Source organism: Pseudorasbora parva, chromosome 6 (genome assembly GCF_024679245.1).
Source record: "Pseudorasbora parva isolate DD20220531a chromosome 6, ASM2467924v1, whole genome shotgun sequence".
Classification (NCBI taxonomy): domain Eukaryota; kingdom Metazoa; phylum Chordata; class Actinopteri; order Cypriniformes; family Gobionidae; genus Pseudorasbora; species Pseudorasbora parva.
The window spans coordinates 34,677,180-34,700,269 of NC_090177.1; the positions used below are offsets into that span (position 1 = coordinate 34,677,180).

General features: G+C 44.2%; 2 protein-coding genes across 2 annotated transcripts in view; one reads left to right on the top strand and one right to left on the bottom strand.

The window, feature by feature from the left end:
* Window positions 1-23,090, top strand: part of slc26a6l2 (solute carrier family 26 member 6, like 2) — a 48,347-nt gene continuing 25,257 nt past the window's right edge. The window contains exons 1-5 of the mRNA XM_067446774.1: window positions 1-466; window positions 4,269-4,408; window positions 13,144-13,254; window positions 13,950-14,122; window positions 14,205-14,369. Coding sequence (XP_067302875.1) covers window positions 306-466; window positions 4,269-4,408; window positions 13,144-13,254; window positions 13,950-14,122; window positions 14,205-14,369 — 750 coding nt within the window. The 5' untranslated portion in view covers window positions 1-305. The remainder of the gene's footprint in view (window positions 467-4,268; window positions 4,409-13,143; window positions 13,255-13,949; window positions 14,123-14,204; window positions 14,370-23,090) is intronic.
* LOC137079119 (zinc finger protein with KRAB and SCAN domains 7-like) lies at window positions 16,998-21,414 on the bottom strand. The gene is made up of 2 exons (XM_067447082.1): window positions 20,533-21,414; window positions 16,998-17,216 (listed from the first exon to the last, which is right to left on the bottom strand). The coding sequence occupies exons 1-2, from the start codon at window positions 21,412-21,414 to the stop codon at window positions 17,214-17,216; spliced, it is 885 nt and encodes a 294-aa protein (XP_067303183.1). The 3' UTR covers window positions 16,998-17,213.

Here is a 23,090-nt window from a genome sequence, read left to right on the forward strand (position 1 = left end):
CTCTGATAAGGACCCAACAACTCTTTCCATATGCACATTTCTGGTTTGGACATACTGTGTGTAACTGCACACTGAAATTCCTCACAAATCCTCTGGTTGCTCCTATAGATGAATTATTCACCTGTCTGTCTTCACTCCATGGAAACCTATAAATGGACTCATTATTCTCAGTGAAAAGAAGGATCTTCATAGATATTCTCAGGAAGCAAAAGAAGAAAAAAACATCCCAATCCATACTTTTCCCCCTGGGAGGGGTTTGAGGTGAGTTTCCGAGACCCCTAAACTTAGGCAGAAAGGAGCATACAATGAACATGAATAGGACAGACATGGGTGTCTCTGAAAATGCTGGAGCAAAATTCTGCGTGGAGAGGATCATCCTGGATGAACTCAAACTAGATGAAGTAGCCAAACGGCAGACTGAAATCCATGGGCCCTCTATAAAGGAGAAGATCAGGGACTCTATAAGGTAAGGTATTCAAAGACACCATGTGTGTTATGCAAGGAAAATTATGCAGCAACCTTTATGACTAATATGTGACTAGCTACATTTGCACTATCCATAGGGTTTTCTTTTTTTTATTTTTTTTACTTTTTTTTAAAACATTTATTTCACTTTGGTACTATTTTTACATGGTGTCCATTTTCAAAACTCTTAGTACAAAACTGATTACATTTGTAACAGCTAGTCATTCTTTCAAAACCTGATGTAATGCTTTCATTCAGTTGCACATATTTTCAGCCCACATAATCAATGTGTCAAACACAAGATTCTTGTTATGTAAAATGAGAAAATATGAGAAATATGAGAACATTTCGTTTAATCCCCGAAACACAACAGCATGATGATCTTTCAATTGAGTAGTTTTACAGTTTCTCAATCGCTTTGGCACATTTTTCTTAAAGGGTTAGTTCACCCAAAAATGAAAATTCTGTCAATAATTACTTACCCTAATGTTGTTCGACACCCGTAAGACCGTTCATCTTTGGAACGCAAATGAAGATATTAGTGTTGAAATCTGATGGCTCAGAAAGGCCTTCATTGACACTATAAGACCCATAAAGGCACTAAAGACGTCGTTACAAAGCCCATCTCACTACAGTGGCTCTACAATCATTTTATGAAGCCACGAGAATAGTTTTTGTACGCAAAAAAACTAAATAACGACTTATATAGTGATGGCCCATTTCAAAACAATGATTATGCTATGAATCAGCGTATTGATTCATTATTCGGATTATTTCATTATTTCAGCGTTTTGGCAGTTTGACACGGGATCCGAATCATGAATCGATACACTGATACATAACGGTTCGAACTTTATTTTGAAATAGGCCCATAACTATATAAGTCGTTATTTCGATATTTTGCGCACAAAAAATATTCTCGTCATTTCATAAAATGATTGTAGAGCGCTGTAGTGAGATGGGCTTTGTAAAGACGTCTTTAGTGCCTTTATGGGTCTTGAGAGAGGAAATGACATTGGTGTCAATGAAGGCCTTTCCGAGCCGTCAGATTTCAACAAAAATATCTTCATTTGTGTCTGAAGATGAACAGAGGTCTTACGGGTGTCAAATGGCATGAGGGTGAGGAATTAATGACAGAAATTTCATTTTTGGGTGAACTAACCCTTTAAGATTCTCGAATCTCTATGTTCAATTGTCACAAGTGTTAAAATATCATTCAAAACATTTAATTCATGCTTCAAAACTTAGTTATTGTGTTTGTAAATGGGCCAATGCCACCAAAATAAAAAAAGTCCTGTGAGTACTGGTCAAAATGTTTAGATGTTTTTTTTTTCTCATTTGACACTAACTGCTTTCTATTCTATACGATCATGTCAGTTTTGTCTAGCTAAATGATCTTGATCACACTGAGCTTTCTACTGTAAATGCAGATTTATACAGTAGTACAGTAAATTGTTCGGGAAAAGTTTGTTTAGTTTTACACTGTCTTTCTCTAACACATACATCTCTCTCTCACACACACACACACACACACACACACACACACACACACACAGACACACACACACACACAGACACACACACACACACACACACACACACAGACACACACACACACAGACACACACACACACACACACACACACACACACACACACACACACACACACACACACACACACACACACACACACACACACACACACACAGACACACACGCTTTAAACATGCTGGTTATCATCAACGATAAATCACCTTATGTAAAAAGAATTCACTACATTTGGTAATCCAACGGACATTGCAAACAAGTTCTACCAGAATGACTCAGGAGCAAGAGCTCATTTGAATAAGATTTATTTAACAGTTAGTATGCAAATTAGTATCAAATAGAAGAAATGAGGTTCTTTGGTGTAGGCTCCGTCCAAAAACCGAATCCAGAGGGTAGCAGATACTAGCAGTATGCCTGAAGATGAAGACAGGGGCGGAGCCTACCCCCAAATAACTTGTAGAGAAATAGACACAGTTGGATTATTCCTTGGATGAAGTTCCTAAAATATTAGGCGAAGAAAATAGATGATATTATTGAAAATACAGACATTGACATAGGAGTTAAAATCATTAAACAAGGAAATCCTTTGGCCATTGCATAAAGGAATGCCACGTAGGCCATGAAAGACTGCCATGTTAGTCCGAGGTATGCAGTTTAAACTACCACGATAGGCCGAGGTACGAAAAAGGCCACATAGGTCATGAAAGTGGCCACGTTAGGCCATAAAGTGGAGAAGGCATGGGTGCGCAAGTTAACCTAGATAGACCAAATTGAAAAGCCGCATAAGCTGTGAAGTATCACTGCGACCAGGAGTTTGTATAGATAGTATACTTACCATAGGATATTTAAGCATAAGGAGTTTATGATGCTGTAAACACTTTCCTGATGCATGTTATGGAATAGTTATCTTAGTGAAAGAGGATGTGAGTAATGTGATTTAGGTCAAATTTAGTCATGTTATACTGGGATGCATTTAGGCCACAAGTGAGAACCCTTAAGCCCCGGGTATACTTCGGCCGTCCGCGTTCGTGTACCATCCACGACAGTCGACAGTCTGTGCGCCAGCAGTACAGAAAAGTCCACTAAGTGGCAATCCGCAAAGTATTGAGCCGTTGAAGAAGAGTGTGAAAAGACCGGTTTAAAAACAACACGCTTGAAAAAAATGAAAAAACACGACATTGGACGGCAAACTCAGTTTGCGTTTGTGCGTAGAGATTAGAAAGGACCCACATTTTCTGCCAGACTATAGCTGTGTCTCATTTCAGAAGGCTGCGTCCTCCGGATTTTGCATTTGAAGGATGCATACGTCATAAGGCCGTCTCATTTCAAAAAATTGAGTAGGACACTTCAAATGAGACCTTTGAATGCGTCCTTCTTTCACAGGATTTCGGAGTATGCATGAGGTGTAGCCTTCACGGCTGGAGATAACCCATAATTCTTTGCGTTGCCGTTAACAACCGTCATATATATATATTTTTTATATTATATGAGAGAACTGCACCACTGCCAGATATACATGCGAGCGTAGGTGTGGTGTTTAAAATGTAAGTTCAAGCTTGTTTTTATTTTTAAGCTCTATTACCTCAAACAGATGATTGTGCTTAACAGGATTACAACGCTTTAGTGCTTTATACACGTTTAGAACAGTACATTGCTGTCAAGACAAGAAACATTTCATAGTAATTTTCAAGTTATAAATAATTTTCATTCATATAAACTGGTGTGAGAGCGCAACGAGGCTGAACGTGTTTGCATAGCAACGTGATACTTCCTGCCTGTTTAATTCTGATTGAGGACACTTCGTATACTGCATCCTACACAGGACGTGTCCTATGTTGCAATGGTGGAATCGGATGCACTACAGTTCTTCTTTGATCATGCCCAGCGAATGTCCCATTGATGACAGGACTCGATGATGATGACTTGAAAAAAATCGACTGCGCATGTCAAGGGCTTTTATAGGCTAATTATGCAAATAAAACGATGAAAGGCCAATTATATGAAGGTTCATGATAGGCCAGGTCACATAATACAATAGTCAGTCATAGGCTACCTGAAGGCCACAATAGACCATGTATAATACTGTAAAGGGATACATTTGTGAAGACCGAAGCCAAATATATTGTAGAAAATAGTACCAAAGCAAATAAAAAAACGAATGGAATTGTTAATACATTGGATATTGTTGCATAGCCAATAATGTTAGATGAATAATGAAGATTTAGAGTACTATTATTCTTTCACTGTCTGCAAGGTGTTCTGTAGGACAGTGGAAGACTTGGATTCTAACGTGGATACCAGTTTTGTCCTGGATTCCCCGGTATTCCGTTCAGGAGAATGGACTTGGTGACCTGGTTTCAGGTGTCAGCGTGGGAATCATGCATCTGCCTCAGGGTCAGTTTACAAGTTCAAGTTACAAAGGAAAACTACACATTGGATAAATATTGTCAAAATGTTCCTTGAAGAATGAAAAAAGGACAAAACAACATTGCTGTGATATCCCCAGGAAAAAAGGGGGTGGAAATTTTGCTAAATCATTTTTTAATTAAAGGTGCACTATGTAGTATTTTTGCAGTAAAATATCCAAAAACCACCAGGCCAGTGTTATATATTTTGTTCAGTTGAGAACTTACAATATCCCAAATGTACCAACTATTTGTAAATTGTGAGAAAATTGCCATTTTAACTAAGGACCGGGACGTGTTAGCATAGCGTTTGAGGGAGTCGCCTGTCGATGACGTCATATCTGCACTACCCTCGCTTTTATTCTGCAGAAGTGCTTTTCTCAGTGTGAACATGTTACAGCAGCGCTGAGCGAACACACAGAGTAACGTCATAACATCATTTTAAACACACTTAAATGTATCTAATATGATAAACAGAGCTGCTTTACAATCATGACCGGAAAAGGCGGAAGTGCGAGCGCCCGGCGACTGTGTCCCGTCCCGTCATAATAAAAGTCCCGGTGTCCGCAATGCATTTGTTTGTATAACAATCGCTCCAGCGGCCGTGCTCAGCTTCACAACACTCGGCCCTGCTCTGCTTTACACTACAGTAACGTTAATAATCGCATCCATGAACATAATTTCTGCCTGAGTCCTATTTTCCACCGGTTGTGAGGTGGAGACCACTGCTGCGTCCCAATTCGCCTACTTATACTACGTCCTAAAATTATGTACTCTTTTTGTGCAGAGAAAGTTTATACTTTTGAGTGTGTAGCAGAAAAGTATGCAAGCTTCGGGACATACTACTTCGCCATCTTTAACGGACTCTGTAGCTTAGTTACGTGCATCCCGTCACCGTTTAACTGCCCTGTCAATCATCGTCAGATTCGTCACAGTTCAAATCCTCCACATTCAGTTTAATCTCCTGCCGTATCGGAGAGAAATGTAGACGCTCGTTGATCTGTCATGTGTGGGTCTTTAATGCAGAGACTCTCCTCATGTGTTTGCAGTTTAAATATAATGACGCATTTAAAAGTTAATGGCCAAACGTGTCATTACAAGAGTTCACAATGCTGCTGCAGGTGAAATATAATGTGGAATACACTGAATAAATATATTTTTGTCAGGTTAAATATTGATAGTTGGTCACTCAAACCCCTTTATCTAAACTTCTCTACTTAACCGCCGGACTCGCACATCCGTCATGTTTGTAGTTTTTGTTTGTAGTGTTTGTAGTTCTAATCGAATCCCCATACGACCTCGCAGTGGGTTGTGGGCAATATCAGCCGTTAGAGTGCCCATCGATACTTCGAATTCGGACCGGAAACAGTAAACCATCCGGGTACCTTTGGAATACTCTTTTCAACATACTATGATTTGGGACATACTAATTCTATTTTCAAATACTATTTAGGATGGATAGTATGCGAATTGGGACGCAGGGCACATGTCCCAAGATACTGCGCTCAAACTTGGCGTCATCAAACTACGCCTTTGTTTAGAACAGGCGCCCTCCAGTGGACGGAAAGTTGCATAGGGTACCTTTAAAGGGTACATAACACACACAGTTACTGCCAACCTCAGATTAATCTTGAGTAGAACAGTACTGCGTCCTTTATATCTCTGAAGAGTTTTTAGTTTTATCATATTTATAAAAGATAGATATGTTGTACCGATTCTTTCCAAAAACAGGCAAACTCATGGAGGTGTGTAGTGGGCGGATCTAAAGAGTCACAAACACACACGCAATATATCATGGCATTATCCCTCACTGTACATTCATGTTCTATGCATTACGGTATGCACTTACCAACAAAAAGAGTTTGATTGCCAACAAAACAAAAACATTTGATGTAGTTTCACTCACCGCCTGTGGTTTCGACTCGTGACCGGGAACACACACACACACTTGCAGATCTCTGCGGAAGCTGAACAAGGTTAATTGTCCCCTTACAACCAGAAACATACTTCTTTAGTGACGTTGTTGATGTTGTGGTCAAAAACCAAAATGACAGCGCTGCCGACGGCTCCCGTAACCCAAATGAAGCTCGCTGATGGACGTGCTCTTGCTCTCACTCTGGTCAGTGTGCGCTAGCGTTCATCCGGGAGAAGTGCTTATACAAGCAACTCCTCCCTTTATGACGTCTTACAGGGCCAGGGGCGGTTCTAGGGCGTGGCTGATCGTAATTGCATTTTTAAAAGACAAAAATAATTTCTTACATATAGAACTAAGTGGACCTTGATGATGATCGTGTCTTTAAGATAACGTTCCGACAGCGAAACTCTTGTGACACTCACCTGTAATCACCGATAGGCAAATGTACTATTGCGCGAGTTTTCATAGCGCACATTTCCAGCATTCGTAAAGAGTGGAGGAGACAAGGAGTGCAGCTTCGTTTCGGTGCTTGGATCAAGTGTTTGAGCACAAAAACACATCTTTTCAGGCGAGTTATTAAATCAGAAAAATCTTCCTTTAAAGATAACATTGTCAGGGAAGTTTGATCCATGTCCTAAACGGTTATGAAGCAGTTAGCTTCACATTAGCTGACTTGAATGCTGTTATCTCTTGAGTATAGGGAAATTCATTAAGTTATGTTTTTATCACATATTTAATGTGATGCAAACATTCCAACATAATTAAGCTTCCATGTCGATTTTATCTACAGTATAGGAAACATTCTAACCTTTGCTCAGTAATAGGCCTCCAATTTTTGTGTTTTAATGTTGAAATGTTTTCCAGTTGTTTTTACGTCAGGCAGTCAGTGAAATGTGAGGAAAATGAAGAGAAAGGACACATATGGCAGCCTTCTTCAGGAAGAGTAGCAAGAAGCAGCCAAATGACTAAGACACAGAAGAATATTAGGCAGGATGAAAAGAGAAAGAGAGAAAGAACAGATTGACCCAGAGAGTGAGGGAGAAGTATCTCCAGAGAGCACAAGTCAAAGAGAAATGTTAGGTATACCTCCACTCACACACTTGCTATGTTTACGTCCGCTGTGGGATATAAGAATTGGAAAAGGGAGACTTTCAGAGATGGTGGATTTGCTGGACATGCAAAGCCTCAGGTACACACAAATGCAATGATGGCTTGGAAGGAATTTGAAAGAAGAAAAAAGACTTAAATGACTCTTAAATAAAGATCACAAAAAAGCAAATATATATAAAACTAGCTGAAGTCTTGCTGTTAACTGCAACCCAGAACATATCCAAGAGGGGTCAGAGGGAGACAGCTGATGCAGACAACAAGGGAAACTTTTTCGAAATATTAAATGTTATTCCCAACCCTGACTCATTTGTTAAAAAGAAATTGGCGGGGAATCAAAACACAAAATACACAAGTCATCATGTTCAAAACTAAATTCTGGACACATTGGCAGAAATGGTGTGTGTCTCCATCATAAAGGTCAAGGAAAGTTAGGTGTTTTACCATTATGGCTGATGAAAGTTAAGATACCACACACACAAAAGAACAGATATCTTTGGAACTAAGATACTATTACCAAGGAGCAGTTAAAGTAAGCTTCTTACATTTTGAAGCTGCAGAGCGACTCGATGCTGCAGGACTGCCAGAAAAAATAATCCATATTCTTGAAAGATACGGCTTGGATTACAGGAGTAACCTGGTTGGGAAAGCCTATCATTGTGTCTCCGTAATAAGTTGCAAGCAATCTGGCGTTCATTTCCGTATTAAAGCTACACTGTGTGATATTTTCCACCATCTAGCGGTGAAAAGGTATATGACCATCCAGTGAATAATGGTTTCTGTTCCTCTCAATTCTGATTTCGTTTTAACTCCTACGGTGGCTGATTTAGTCCAAGATTAACATGGCATTCCCCCTCTTCACATTTGACACAGTGCCTTTGAGTGTTAAAACGTGAAAGGCGAAGCTTGAATTTATGGGTATGTTCCTCTTTGGCTAATGTACTTTCAAGATGGAGGGGCAACATGACGACCAGCATTCGAACCCTCACCCGTGCAGTATTGTTCAAAATAATAGCAGTACAATGTGACTAACCAGAATAATCAAGGTTTTTAGTATATTTTTTATTGCTACGTGGCAAACAAGTTACCAGTAGGTTCAGTAGATTGTCAGAAAACAAATGAGACCCAGAATTCATGATATGCACGCTCTTAAGGCTGTGCAATTGGGCAATTAGTTGAAAGGGGTGTGTTCAAAAAAATAGCAGTGTCTACCTTTGACTGTACAAACTCAAAACTATTTTGTACAAACATTTTTTTTTTTCTGGGATTTAGCAATCCTGTGAATCACTAAACTAATATTTAGTTGTATGACCACAGTTTTTTAAAACTGCTTGACATCTGTGTGGCATGGAGTCAACCAACTTGTGGCACCTCTCAGCTGTTATTCCACTCCATGATTCTTTAACAACATTCCACAATTCATTCACATTTCTTGGTTTTGCTTCAGAAACAGCATTTTTGATATCACCCCACAAGTTCTCAATTGGATTAAGGTCTGGAGATTGGGCTGGCCACTCCATAACATTCATTTTGTTGGTTTGGAACCAAGACTTTGCCCGTTTACTAGTGTGTTTAGGGTCATTGTCTTGTTGAAACAACCGTTTCAAGGGCATGTCCTCTTCAGCATAGGGCAACATGACCTCTTCAAGTATTTTAACATATGCAAACTGATCCATGATCCCTGGTATGCGATAAATAGGCCCAACACCATAGTAGGAGAAACATGCCCATATCTTGATGCTTGCACCTCCATGCTTCACTGTCTTCACTGTGTACCGTGGCTTGAATTCAGAGTTTGGGGGTCGTCTCACAAACTGCCTGTGGCCCTTGGACCTAAAAAGAACAATTTTACTCTCATCAGTCCACAAACTGTTCCTCCATTTCTCTTTAGGCCAGTTGATGTGTTCTTTGGCAAATTGTAACCTCTTCTGCACATGCCTTTTTTTTAACAGAGGGACTTTGCGGGGGATTCTTGAAAATAGATTAGCTTCACACAGACGTTTTCTAACTGTCACAGTACTTACAGGTAACTCCAGACTGTCTTTGATCATCCTGGAGGTGATCATTGGCTGAGCCTTTGCCATTCTGGTTATTCTTCTATCCATTTTGATGGTTGTCTTCCGTTTTCTTCCACGTCTCTCTGGTTTTGCTCTCCATTTTAAGGCATTGGAGATCATTTTAGCTGAACAGCCTATCAGTTTTTGCACCTCTTTATAGGTTTTCCCCTCTCTAATCAACTTTTTAATCAAAGTACGCTGTTCTTCTGAACAATGTCTTGAACGACCCATTTTCCTCAGCTTTCAAATGCATGTTCAACAAGTGTTGGCTTCATCCTTAAATAGGGGCCACCTGATTCACACCTGTTTCTTCACAAAATTGATGGCCTCAGTGATTGAATGCCACACTGCTATGTTTTTGAACACACCCCTTTTAACTAATTCAACTAATTGCCCAATTGCACAGCCTTAAGAGCGTGCATATCATGAATGCTGGGTCTCATTTGTTTTCTGAGAATCTACTGAACCTACTGGTAACTTGTTTGCCACGTAGCAATAAAAAAATATACTAAAAACCTTGATTATTCTGGTTAGTCACATTGTACTGCTATTATTTTGAACAATACTTTATGTATTTTCAATGGCATATTATAAACTTACGAGAATACTTTATTACTTGAAAGAAGTAAATATTAATGAGCACATATATTTTTGGAAGAACTAAGTGTTTTTAGCTAAGAATAAACTAAAAAAGTTACACAGTGTAGCTTTAAGGAGGTGGCCAAGCAGGCATTTTATGTACATTGCAATGCCCATTGCCTTAATTTAGTACTAGTTGATACAGTGAAAGCAGGACCCCAAGCTGAATGTTTCTTTACAGTTTTGCAGAGACTGAATTCTTTCATGTCAGGATCCTATGTTCATAACAAATGGCTTAACGTACAGAAAGAAATATATGATAGTGCACCCAGAGAGCTGCAAAAATAAAGTCACACAAGCCAAGGAGGTCTTGTCAACATATGGCTTGCAATACTATACTCAAACGATTACCTGCTGTGATTTGTGTGCTAATGGAAATATCTGAAGAAAACTGTGGAGACAGAATTGTTAGTCAAATTGACCTGAGATTCCTTGGTCTTTTAGTGACCTTCGATATTTATTGAAACTATGTGTCTTTTTAGTGAAACAAAATGTCTCTCTGATATTCTTTAGTCACCATTTCTTGATTTGAGTTCAGCCATGAATCTAACTGAAGCTCTTATGCATTGTTTTTTTATTATTATAGGAATGATTCCTACTTTGAAAGACTTTGTCTTAAACACAGCTGAACAATGCAACTTTGAAACAGAGCCAGCTCCTAAAAGAAAGACTGAACAGAGTTTAAAGCTCTATGTACAAAGTCCCAATTCGCTGGTCATTGTCAAAGTACTAAAGACACTTTTCACACCAGTGTATTCTACCCTGTACTTGACAATATGCTGAGTGGGTTAAACAGATGATTCTCAAAGCCAAACTGGGAAATTATAATGGGAATACAAGAAAATATTTTTTCCCCAAAGTTAGTTTATGTCATTGAAGTCAGTTATCATCACGATGATTTCATTTCAAGTGTTCGTTTTTAAAATAAGTTTACCCTGCGTCCCAATTCGCATACTATCCATCCTAAATAGTATACGAAAATAGAATTAGTATGTCCCAAATCGTAGTATGTTGAAAAGAGTATTCCAAAGATTCCCGGATGGTTTACTATTTCCGGTCCGAATTCACAGTATGGATCGATGGGCACTCTAACGGCTGATATTGCCCACAACCCATTGTGAGTTGGACGAGGATTCGATTAGAACTACAAACGCAGATAAAAAGCGTTAAAAAACTACAAACATGACGGATGTGCGAGTTCGACGGTTAGAGAAGTTTAGATAAAGGGGTTTGAGTGACCCTATCAATATTTAACCTGACAAAAATATATTTATTCAGTGTTGTCCACATTATATTTCACCTGCAGCAGCATTGTGAACTTTTGTAATGACACGTTTGGCCATTAACGTTTAAATGCATCATTATATTCAAACTGCAAACACATGAGGAGAGTCTCCTTTTAAAGCATTAAAGACCCACAAATGGCAGATCAACGAGCGGCTACATTTCTCTCCGATACGGTAGGAGATTAAACTGAATGTGAAGGATTTGAACTGTGACGAATCTGACGATGATTGACAGAGCAGATAAACGGTGACGAGATGCACGTAACTAAGCGACAGAGTCCGTTAAAGATGGCGAAGTAATATGTCCCGAAGCTTGCATACTTTTCTGCTACACACTCAAAAGTATATACTTTTTCTTCACAAAAAGAGTACATACTTTTAGGACGTAGTATAAGTAGGCGAATTGGGACGCAGCATTAGTTTTAGTTAGTTATTTGATGCTATAAAAACGGGGGGTGTGACGTCATGATTGAGATCGACGGCTTCTCTGAGTGAAGTTGTCACGGAGGCACTAACAGACTTTTTGGGGGATTTTTGGAAGCAGATTGGACCTTTAGCTTTAATTTCTACATTTCCATAACTGTTTATTTCACACCAACATAATTAATTGTTCTGCATCTGCGAGAGTGTGGGCGGGCTTTTGATATCGCGACTGTACTTCCTGCTCTACTTCCTGCTCTCTACTGCGCAACTCCGGTCCCGAAATCTCTACTACGCAGACTCGGTCCCTACGCAGACTCGGTCTCTACTATGCAGGCTTGGATGTCAGCGCCGTGCAGGCCGCCTGAAAGCTTCAGGAAACGGATAATGCCGAGTCGTCCATATTTATTTACGGTCTATGGGCGGGAGCAGAAGCAGCACTCACTGCCAGTCCAGAGAGAGACGGAGAGCTGGGGAAAGATTGCTGAGAGTTGTTGAGAGCGCAAGTTTATTTTGTTTGTATCAGAGCTCTGAAAAAACACAAGTGGACTTTGCAATGTTATTTCTCTCACAAAAGGGGAGGAAACCTTTCCTGATGATGTCATAACAGGACAATTCAAGATCAGCTGGTCTTACTGTCAGACAGGCAGAACTCTGTTTACACCGATCAAAATTTCTAGCCACCTGGGGACAATATTCAGACTAGGGGAACTCATATTAATGTTGAAAAGCCTCATAAAAAAAAATTTTGGAACCTTTAAATATATATATATATTTTAAGGTTGGATACATGCCCTGTTTTTTTTGCATAATGATGTTTACTGTGCCACCCCAGGGTAACTGCTGTCTCCTGCCAGGCCACCCAAAAAATTGGGCGCCTCCGTCATGGAGATATGAAACTATTTTAAGACTGTTGTGAAAATTTATGTTGACACAAACATAAGATGTCTATGCAAATATGAACATATGACTATAAAATAAATAACTGCTAGATTATGAACCATAAATGTCTTTGAAAAATAAACAAATGCGCACACACAATAACCAATCTAAAAAAAAAAATAGACAAATATATTTTGTTAAGTCAGGGCGATCATCTTTTTCATGACCGATCGTCGCTGTCACGTTCGAGTACTCGACCACTGTTGCCCATCCCTACTCTTTAACAGTGTAAATAGCCTAAGCCAGAATGAATGAAATGGCATTAGACCCACGTTCCCTCACGTTTCTTTGCAAAAACATTTCAGACTGTTAAATTGTGATGTCCACTGTAAGCTCGTCTGTGTTGATTGATGCTCAGGTATGGCATACGCTCTCTTGGCTTCTGTCCCACCTGTGTTTGGTCTCTACACCTCCTTCTATCCTGTGCTGGTGTACTTCATCTTTGGCACTTCTAAACATGTCTCAATAGGTAAGGGAATATAAAGAATGTAGCTAATGCAAAAATGTGAATTTGTATTTGATACAAAATATATTTTATACATAAAATATGTTTCCCAGCATTCTCATGCATAATTGTTATACAGGCTATATACACAGCCTACTACAGTAATCATTTCTGACAGTGTGATTAAAGGGTTACTTCACCGCTTTTTCATATTAAACTATGTTATTCCCTTAAAACGAGTTGATACACACCTCCCCCTCACTCTCTCATTTCTGTCAATAGGGAGATGTGAGGGAAGATGTTTCGGCCGGGACTTTTTACTGCGCCGAGCCGAAGTACTCTCAGAAGTGCTATTCCGCCATACATTATAGTTCTCCTTTTTAATCCGATTAGAAACGCACCACGTTTTATTTTGTCACCATACTTGATCGTTCTACTACCCGTGTAACTGTATTTAAATAGGGGAAACGTGGAGGTGTTTGGTCGCTTCTAACTTGATCTCTGTTTGGTACCATAGTGAATGAACTGGGCTTAGTGGGCTAAGCTAAATGCTATCAGATCGTCACTGCCCGTCAGAGAGATTAAGTGCACGCACTGAAACGAGAGAGGTATGTATCAACTCGTTTAAGTTAAGGGAATAACATAGTTTAATATGAAAAGGCAGTGAAGTATCCCTTTAAGTAAAAACACCCAATTTGCCTGCCTTCAATGCTTTGTAGGAACCTTTGCGGTGATTAGCATAATGATCGGAAGCGTCTCACAGCGATTGGCTCCTGAGGATCAGTTTCTCACCAATGGGACAAATGGATCCGTCGTTGTGGATACGGAGGCGCGAGACGTGCAGCGGGTGAAAGTGGCCGCTGCAACGACGTTACTGTGCGGCATCTTCCAAGTGAATCTTGCAAAATAACACATGAAAGAATCTGGAAACAATAAAGTTGTTTTGTTAATTTCGTATTTGTCTTTTCCTGTAGGTTTTATTAGGTCTGGTTCGGTTCGGGTTTGTAGTGACGTATCTCTCAGAGCCGCTAGTGCGCGGATACACGACAGGTGCGGCCACTCACGTCATCATCTCTCAACTCAAATACATGTTTGGAGTTTCCCCCAGACGATTCAGTGGACCCCTGCAGCTGCTTTATGTGAGTACTTCAGTTGGTTAAAAGGGGACCTATTGTGCCAAATTAACTTTTATATGGTGTTCACTAGATTTGTCGCTAGTTGCTTTTTTGAAAATAAGTCCCTAAAGGGGTCTAAAAAGTCATTAAATATAGGACAAAGTCACTAGGTTGGCAACACTGGTCTCAGAACAATCATTTACAGATTCTGTACAATATGCTGCTTAGGCCCCGCCCACGACTGGTGACGAACTCCGCCCTATTAGCATAGACCCAGCCCTCAGAGAGCTGTACACAGTGTTCCATGTTTAGCTCCTCAACAGAGCATTTAACAGCCGCATTCAAGTAAGAAATGTGTCCTTATTAAAGCTACTAAATTTATTCAATCAAGAGCAGTGAGTGTGTTATGCATTAAGCATTGTTACATTAATACATAGTAATGGGTGGAGTTATATGATGGTGGAAATGACGAGAGGGCTCTAGAAAATGTATGAGTGCAACGTGAGCATTAAAGGAGATGCAAGTTTTTCCGTTCCTGACTTGATGTGTCTGACTCTTCTTTAGTGTCCTCTGTCTTTATAAAAAGGAAGACACGAAAGAGTGTTTTTTTTTTTACAATAGTAGTAGGAACTGTATTTTACGCTGATATACACACAATTAGGGCTGTCCTCGACTAAGGATTTAGACAATCGAATCAGAATTGTCAAATCTCTCTATGGTCGACTGATAGTCGAATCATCTGTGTGTGTGAATGGGTTGGGAGGGGAACGACAGTCAGCAGAAGGGTAAAACTTTTTTTTTATTTTCCTTTACACACTGCACACAGCGGCGTAGCACCAAATTTTGGGCCCTGGGTACAAATCATCTTGCTGGGCCCCCGTACCAAATACCATAGTGATACCAATGGGTGGGGTATTGCATTTTTATCATAAAAAAACTTAAAGGTGCACTATGCAGCTTTCCTTCCACTGGAGGGCGCCTATTCAAAACAAATCGTAGTTTGATGACGCAAAGTGTGAGGGCAGCATCTTGGGAGATGTGGTCTTGTCATCACAGCTGGTGGAAAATAGGACTCGGGCAGAAATCACGTTCATGCATGGGGTTATTAACGTTACTGTAGTCTAAAGCAGAGCAGGACCGAGTGTTATGGACCTGAGCACAGCTGCTGGAGCGATTGTTAAACAAATACCTGCCTCGCGAATACCGGGACTTTTATTATGACGGGACGGGACACAGTCGCCGGGCGCCTGCACTGATCCGCTCTTCCGGTTATGATTTTGAGGTAATGTAGCTCTGTTTATCATATTAGATACATTTAAGTGTGTTTAAAACGATGTTATGACTTTACTCTGTGCGTTCACTTGTTCACACTGCTAAGAGTAAAGCGCTCCTGCCAAATAAAAGCCGAAACCGAGGGTAACGCAGATATGACGCAATTGACAGGCGACTCTCTCAAACGCAATTCTGAAACGTCCCTGTCCTTAGTTAAAATAGCAATTTTCTCACAATTTACAAATAGTTGGAAACTTCTGGGATATTGTAGGTACTCAACTGAACAAAATATATAACACCAGCCTAGTGGTTTTTGGATATTTTACTGCAAAAATACTACAGAGTGCACCTTTAAAACCTAAACAAAATAAGCCATACTCTGATTAATGTATATGCATGTATAGAAAACTGACTTCTAAGGGGCCCCCCCTGCCTCGGGCCCTGGGTACCCTTTATCCCCCCAGTCCGACGCCCCTGACTGCACACAGCAACTACTTTTAACAAAGCGACCAAAACTGCCTGCCAACTGACAGACGAACTGACAGTGGCTTTCTTATTTAGGTTTAAATAGCCTAAAAGGTAATGTGGTAGATAAACATTAATAAACCGTTCTCATAACATGTTAAAGCCGCGATTGAAATACAGAACATCACACAAATATATAAAAGAACATTTTGATAAATAAACCTAAAAAAATACCTGCCTAGAGAGGAAAAGAACACTTTGAGTGCGTTTTTCATGCAGGTTCTGAAGCCAATTTTGCCTAAAAAGGCGGGTGAATACGTAAGCTCAGCCCTGCGCGCCTCAGGATCTCACTCACACGGCCACCTGACGCGCACATTATATACACGCGAGCTCAATTTTGAATTGACTGACAGATGAGCTGCACGAAAGCGCTCTGTGGTGCAACAGGATTTTAAACAACTTCCTGTGTGGCCGCGGACAGGCCCTGAATGCTGCCGGCGGTGTGTGTACACTCATTGAACGTGTTCTAATTTTAAAGGCGCGGTGCGAAGCTCAGCGCCCTTAAAGGGGTCGCACACCGATGCTCAGCTCAGCGCCGCGACACGTCTTTAAAATATTGAGCACCCCCATATTGCCAAAATGGTATTATCCTTGTTTCATAACACCCGCGAAGATTCGACCGTGAGATCGGTGGTCGAATCAGGCTCTGCATATCGATGCATTGAATCTTCGACTATTCGGGGTCACCCCTACACACAATACATACTAGCCTTGTTAAAAGTACCGACCGCAATACAAAATCGTCATTGAAATTTTCAAAATGTGACACTCTGAGCGCAGTTGAGCGGAATCGTAAACACCTCTGTGTAACAAAGTTCGATATAAGGAGGAAGGAAGAGGACAAGGGGTCGGCTGGACGGTTGATGCTTGCTCTTTATTTTCTCAATAAACTTGTCAGCACACACACATTCAAGTGTGGAATCTCATAACACGATCTCTCGATCACTTCCGGGTCGGCACTTCCGGGTTCCGGTACTCAGTCTCTGTACATGGGGGTTCGCATCAACCGTCCGGGTTCTCTCTCTCCTCGATCTCCGGTTCCACTGCTGTTTTATCCCCTCTCCGCGCTCATTACTAGAACAAGAGACAGGTGTTATTAATCTGCTTCCAACCCACTCACGTACCGCTTGTCCCGCGGCTCTCTCTCCCGCTGCAGACCTCGCTGAACCACGCCCCCCTTGCCACATACCCCCACCGCCCGACTCAGGCCGGGGAGCCGTCCGGCCTGCAGCCCCCCCCCCCCCCCCCCATTTCTGGAGAGGAAGTCGGCCACAGCCATCTGAGCACCCGGCCTGTGGACCACCTGGAACTTAAAAGGCTGAAGAGCTAGATACCAACGGGTGATCCGCGCGTTGGTATCCTTCATGCGGTGGAGCCACTGGAGAGGAGCGTGGTCCGAACAGAGGGTGAACTCCCGCCCCAGAAGGTAGTAGCGGAGGGTGAGAACGGCCCACCTGATGGCAAGGCACTCTTTTTCGATGGTGCTGTACTTAGCCTCTCTCTTCGAGAGCTTACGGCTAATGTACAGCACCGGCCGCTCTCCCCCCTCCACCTCCTGGGCCAGGACTGCGCCCAGCCCCCTGTCCGACGCGTCAGTCTGCAACAGAAAAGGGAGAGAAAAGTCAGGGGAGTGTAAAAGCGGCCCGCCACATAGAGCAGCCTTAACTCGGGTGAAGGCCTGCTGGCACGGCTCCGTCCATTGGACCGTATCTGGTAGCCCCTTTTTAGTAAGGTCAGTCAGGGGGCTGGTGAGGTCCGAATAATTTGGTATAAACCGTCTATAATATCCCGCCAGCCCCAAGAACTGCCTTACCTCCTTTTTGGTCTTGGGCCTCGGGCAGGTCGCAATTGCGGCGGTCTTATCAATTTGGGGACGCACCTGTCCATGACCCAAGTGGAAGCCCAGATACCTTACCTCCACCCGCCCAATTGCACACTTCTTCGGGTTGGCCGTGAGCCCCGCTCCCCTCAACGACCTCAAGACCGCCCGGACATGTTGCATATGCCGCTGCCAATCGTGACTGTAAATCACGATGTCGTCCAGGTAGGCAGCAGCATATGCGGCATGGGGACGCAAAATCCTGTCCATGAGGCGCTGAAAGGTAGCGGGTGCCCCGAACAAACCGAAGGGAAGCGTGACGAATTGGTGCAATCCGAACGGCGTGGTGAAGGCTGTTTTTTCTTTGGACAATGGAGACAAGGGGATCTGCCAATAGCCCTTCGTTAAGTCCAATGTCGAATAAAATCGAGCCGTGCCCAGCCGATCAAGCAACTCGTCAACCCGCGGCATTGGATACGCGTCGAATTTCGACACTGCGTTCACCTTGCGGTAGTCCACACAGAACCTGACCGAGCCGTCGGTTTTAGGGACCAAAACGATCGGGCTCGCCCAGTCACTGTTGGACTCCTCTATTACTCCCATATCGAGCATTGCCCCTAATTCTTCCTGAACTACTTTTTTTTTGTGTTCAGGTAAACGATACGGCCGGCTGCGAACTACCACGCCCGGCTCGGTCTCGATATGGTGCTGAATTAAGTCGGTACGGCCCGGTAGGGGCGAGAACACGTCGGCGAATTCCGCCTGTAGTTTTGAGAGATCAGTGAGTTGGGACGGTGAGAGGTGATCTCCCCCAGGGGCCAGTGCGACCGATTGTGCTTTGATGCTCGCCTCTGGCCCGAGATCATCCTCTCCCCCGATCACCGTCGCCAACAACACTGATTCGACCTCATTCCATTTCTTCAGGAGATTGAGGTGATATATTTGCCGTGCTCCGTTCCTATCGGACCGTATCACTTCATAATCGAGGTCTCCAACCTGTCGAGCGACCTCAAACGGCCCCTGCCATTTCGACATTAATTTAGAGCTCGATGTCGGGAGTAATACAAGCACTTTCTCTCCCGGTGTGAATTTGCGTAGTCTCGTACCCCTGTTATACGACCGGCTTTGGCGGTCCTGGGCTTGCAACAAATTCTCCCTAGATAGCCGCCCCAAGGTGTGGAGTTTTGTTCGCAAGTCCAGCACATATTGAATTTCGTTTTTGGCCAAAGAAGGCCCCTCCTCCCAAGTTTCTCGTAGGACGTCCAGCACCCCACGGGGCTGTCGTCCGTAGAGAAGCTCGAAGGGGGAAAACCCCGTGGAGGCTTGCGGGACCTCTCGCACAGCGAATAAGAGGGGTTCTAACCACCGATCCCAATTTTTGGCGTCTTCCTGTACGAATTTACGGATCATGGATTTAAGAGTGCGATTAAATCGCTCGACCAAGCCGTCTGTTTGTGGGTGATAGACGCTTGTCCGAATCGATTTGATGCCCAATAACCCGTATAATTCGCTTAACGTGCGTGACATAAACGCCGTGCCTTGATCAGTGAGGATTTCCTTCGGAATCCCCACTCGGGAGATTAAACGAAACAGTGCGTCCGCAACACTCTTCGCCGAGATGTTGCGGAGAGCCACTGCTTCCGGATATCGTGTTGCGTAGTCCACGATAACTAGCGCAAAACGATGTCCGCGTGCGGATCGCTCTAATGGCCCGATGAGGTCCATCGCAATTCTCTCGAAGGGGACCTGCATTAATGGAAGGGGGCGCAATGGCGCTTTTGGGGAGGCCAGGGGATTCACCAACTGACATTCAGGACAAGACGCGCACCACCTGCGCACATTGTCATGAATGCCTGGCCAAAAAAATCGGGTCATTAAACGATTCAGCGTGGCCGCCTGTCCCAGGTGGCCCGCCATTGGGTTAGAGTGAGCCGCCTGGAAAAGCATTTCCCGGCGGCTCTTTGGTACTAACAACTGGGTTGTATCCACTTTTGTCTGAGCGTCTTGGGTCACTCGATACAACCTATCCTTAATTATGGCAAAATAAGGATACGTGACGGGCAAGGCGGGTTGAAGGGACTGACCGTCAATCGTGCGGACCTGGTGGAAAGCATGTTTGAGGGTATCGTCTTGAGACTGCTCCAGAGGGAAGTCATCGCGGTCCGAGAGAATCAGTCTCTCGACCCCGCTCGGTTCCTCTGAAGCAGTTCCCGAGGGTCCCGTATCAGTCTCACCAACCTGCACTCGCACCGCCCCGTTCCTAGCCTTGTTCCCCCAAGCGGCATCCGCGCATATCGACCCCAATAACGCCGGAAAGGCGGGCCAATTTGTCCCCAGAATTAGCGGATGCCGGAGGTGGGGACTAACCGCCACCTCAACACTATGATTTTCTCCCCTAAACTGTATCGTGACTGGGACAACCGGATATTCCACCACATCCCCGTGCACACACCGCACCTTAACCATGCGGCTTGTATCCAATGCCCCAGGCTGCATCAGGCTTTGATGGATCGAGGTTTGGTTACAGCCTGAATCCACCAAGGCCTGATATGTACCCCCCTTGATACTCACAGGAACTTGGTACTCTCCTGCTTGATCAGGGGTGGCCCGCTGAACGTCCGGGACCCGGATCATTGTCCCGATGTCCATCATTGGACATCGGTCCACAAAATGGTCCGGGTCGCCGCACCGCCAGCAGGCCAGCCCAGGCCTGCCCGCCGCCCCTGCGGCGGGGAGTGGGTTGGAATATGAGCGCGGAGGGGGGGTGGAACCGGAACCGTTATCTCCGCCCGACCCCAGCAGCCCCGCCCCCCTGGGCGGGGCCCTCGAACTCCCGTACTGCCCTGGGCCCATTCCACCCCGACCTCTGGGGGGAATGCGAGGGGGCCCTGGAGGGCGGGACCTAGGGAGAGGGACAGGGTGAGAAGGAGAGACAGAGGGGGGAGAGAGAGAGGGAGAGGTTAGTCGGGGTTCGCCGACCCCTGGGCACGCCACCAGATGGTCCTCCGCCAGGTTGATGGCCGTCGTCAGCGACGTGGGCCGGTGGCACTGGACCCACTCGGCGGTCTTCTTGGGTAGCCGAGCGATGAACTGCTCCAGTACCACCAGATCGACGATGTGGTCCACGTCGCTTCCACCGGCCAATAGCCATTTGCGGCAGGCGTCCCGGAGCTGGTGGGCCATCGCGAAGGGCCGGCCGGTCTCCACCCACTCCAGCGAGCGGAAACGCTGACGGTGCTGTTCGGGGGTCCGACCGACCCGCTGGATGATGGCCCTCTTCAGATCTTCGTAATCCAGGAGGTTCGCCACCGGCAGTTGTTGGGCGGCCGCCTGGGCTTCTCCGGTGAGCAGTGGAATAAGGCGCACCGGCCACTGTGTCCGGGGCCACCCGCAGGCCTCCGCCGCTTTTTGAAACAGGTCAATGAAGGCCTCGGGATCGTCCTGTGGCCCCATCTTGTGTAGGGGCACGTGGACCGGTGCGCTGGCGAGCCCGGCGGCTTCGGTGCGAACCTCCCGGTCTATCCAGCTCCGGAACCTCTCGCGGTCCTCTTGCTGGCCGCGGACGATGGCCTCGAATCGGCGCTCCTGGTCCGCCCGCAGCTCCAGCATGGACTGATGTTGTTCCTGGTGGAGGGCCGCGAGAGAGGTGATAATGTCCGCAAACGGCGTGGCGGAGGGCGTTGGAGTAGTCATGGCGGCGGCGCGGTCCTACTTCCTTCCCGCATTTCGGCACCACTGTAACAAAGTTCGATATAAGGAGGAAGGAAGAGGACAAGGGGTCGGCTGGACGGTTGATGCTTGCTCTTTATTTTCTCAATAAACTTGTCAGCACACACACATTCAAGTGTGGAATCTCATAACACGATCTCTCGATCACTTCCGGGTCGGCACTTCCGGGTTCCGGTACTCAGTCTCTGTACATGGGGGTTCGCATCAACCGTCCGGGTTCTCTCTCTCCTCGATCTCCGGTTCCACTGCTGTTTTATCCCCTCTCCGCGCTCATTACTAGAACAAGAGACAGGTGTTATTAATCTGCTTCCAACCCACTCACGTACCGCTTGTCCCGCGGCTCTCTCTCCCGCTGCAGACCTCACTGAACCACGCCCCCCTTGCCACACTCTGACTGGCCATTGTGCTCACACATGTCTTTGATTGGCTACTACGATCAGCTTGACAAACATGTTGTAAAAATACATGAATGGCGCTTTTCACAGAGCACTTACACAGATACACGCAGAGAGTTTGAATGCAGGCGTCTATAATCAGAGCTCGAAACGTCACATTTTTACATTTCAGTACCGATTTGGTATCGCAGTCGGTACTTTTGACCACACTATTATACATACCAAGCCTGCAGTCTCCCTCTCATTTACTGAAGCTTTCGCGCCTCGATCACCCCCCGGTTACCGGTCCCAGTATAGCCGCCCCTCTGAGTTTTCTAATGGACACGAGGCAAAATAAATAATACAATTCCCCTTAAAAAATGTTTCCCCAAAGTTAGTTTGTCACTGAAGGCAGTTATCATCACGATGATTTCATTTCAGGTGTTCGTTTTAAAAATAAGTTTACTTTGAGTTAGTTATTTGATGCTTTAAAAACGGGGTGTGTGACGTCATGATTGACAGCTGAGACTGACGGCTTCTCTGAGTGAAGCTGTCACTGAGGCACTAACAGACTTTTTTTGAAATTTTTGGGAGCAGATTAGAGCTTTAGCTTTAATTTCTACATTTCCATAACTGTTTATTTCACACCAACATAATTAATTGTTCTGCATCTGCGAGAGTGTGGGCGGGCTTTTGATATCGCGACTGTACTTCCTGCTCTACTTCCTGCGCTCTACTGCGCAACTCCGGTCCCGAAATCGCTACTGCGCAGACTCGGTCCCAAGATGTCCGCGCCGTGCAAGGCTGCCTGAAAGCTTCAAATCTGCCAAGCGGAAACGGATGATGTCGAGTCGTCCATATTTTTTTACGGTCTATGGTACATACATGCATGTTTTATGTGAACTTGTGTGTTTGAGACATATAGTGTATATTTGACAGTTCAAGTGCATTAGCACGTGAAAGAGAACTTAGGCTATTTGTGTACTATGTGAGTAACATATGCCATTTTTCCACTGAATGGTACGG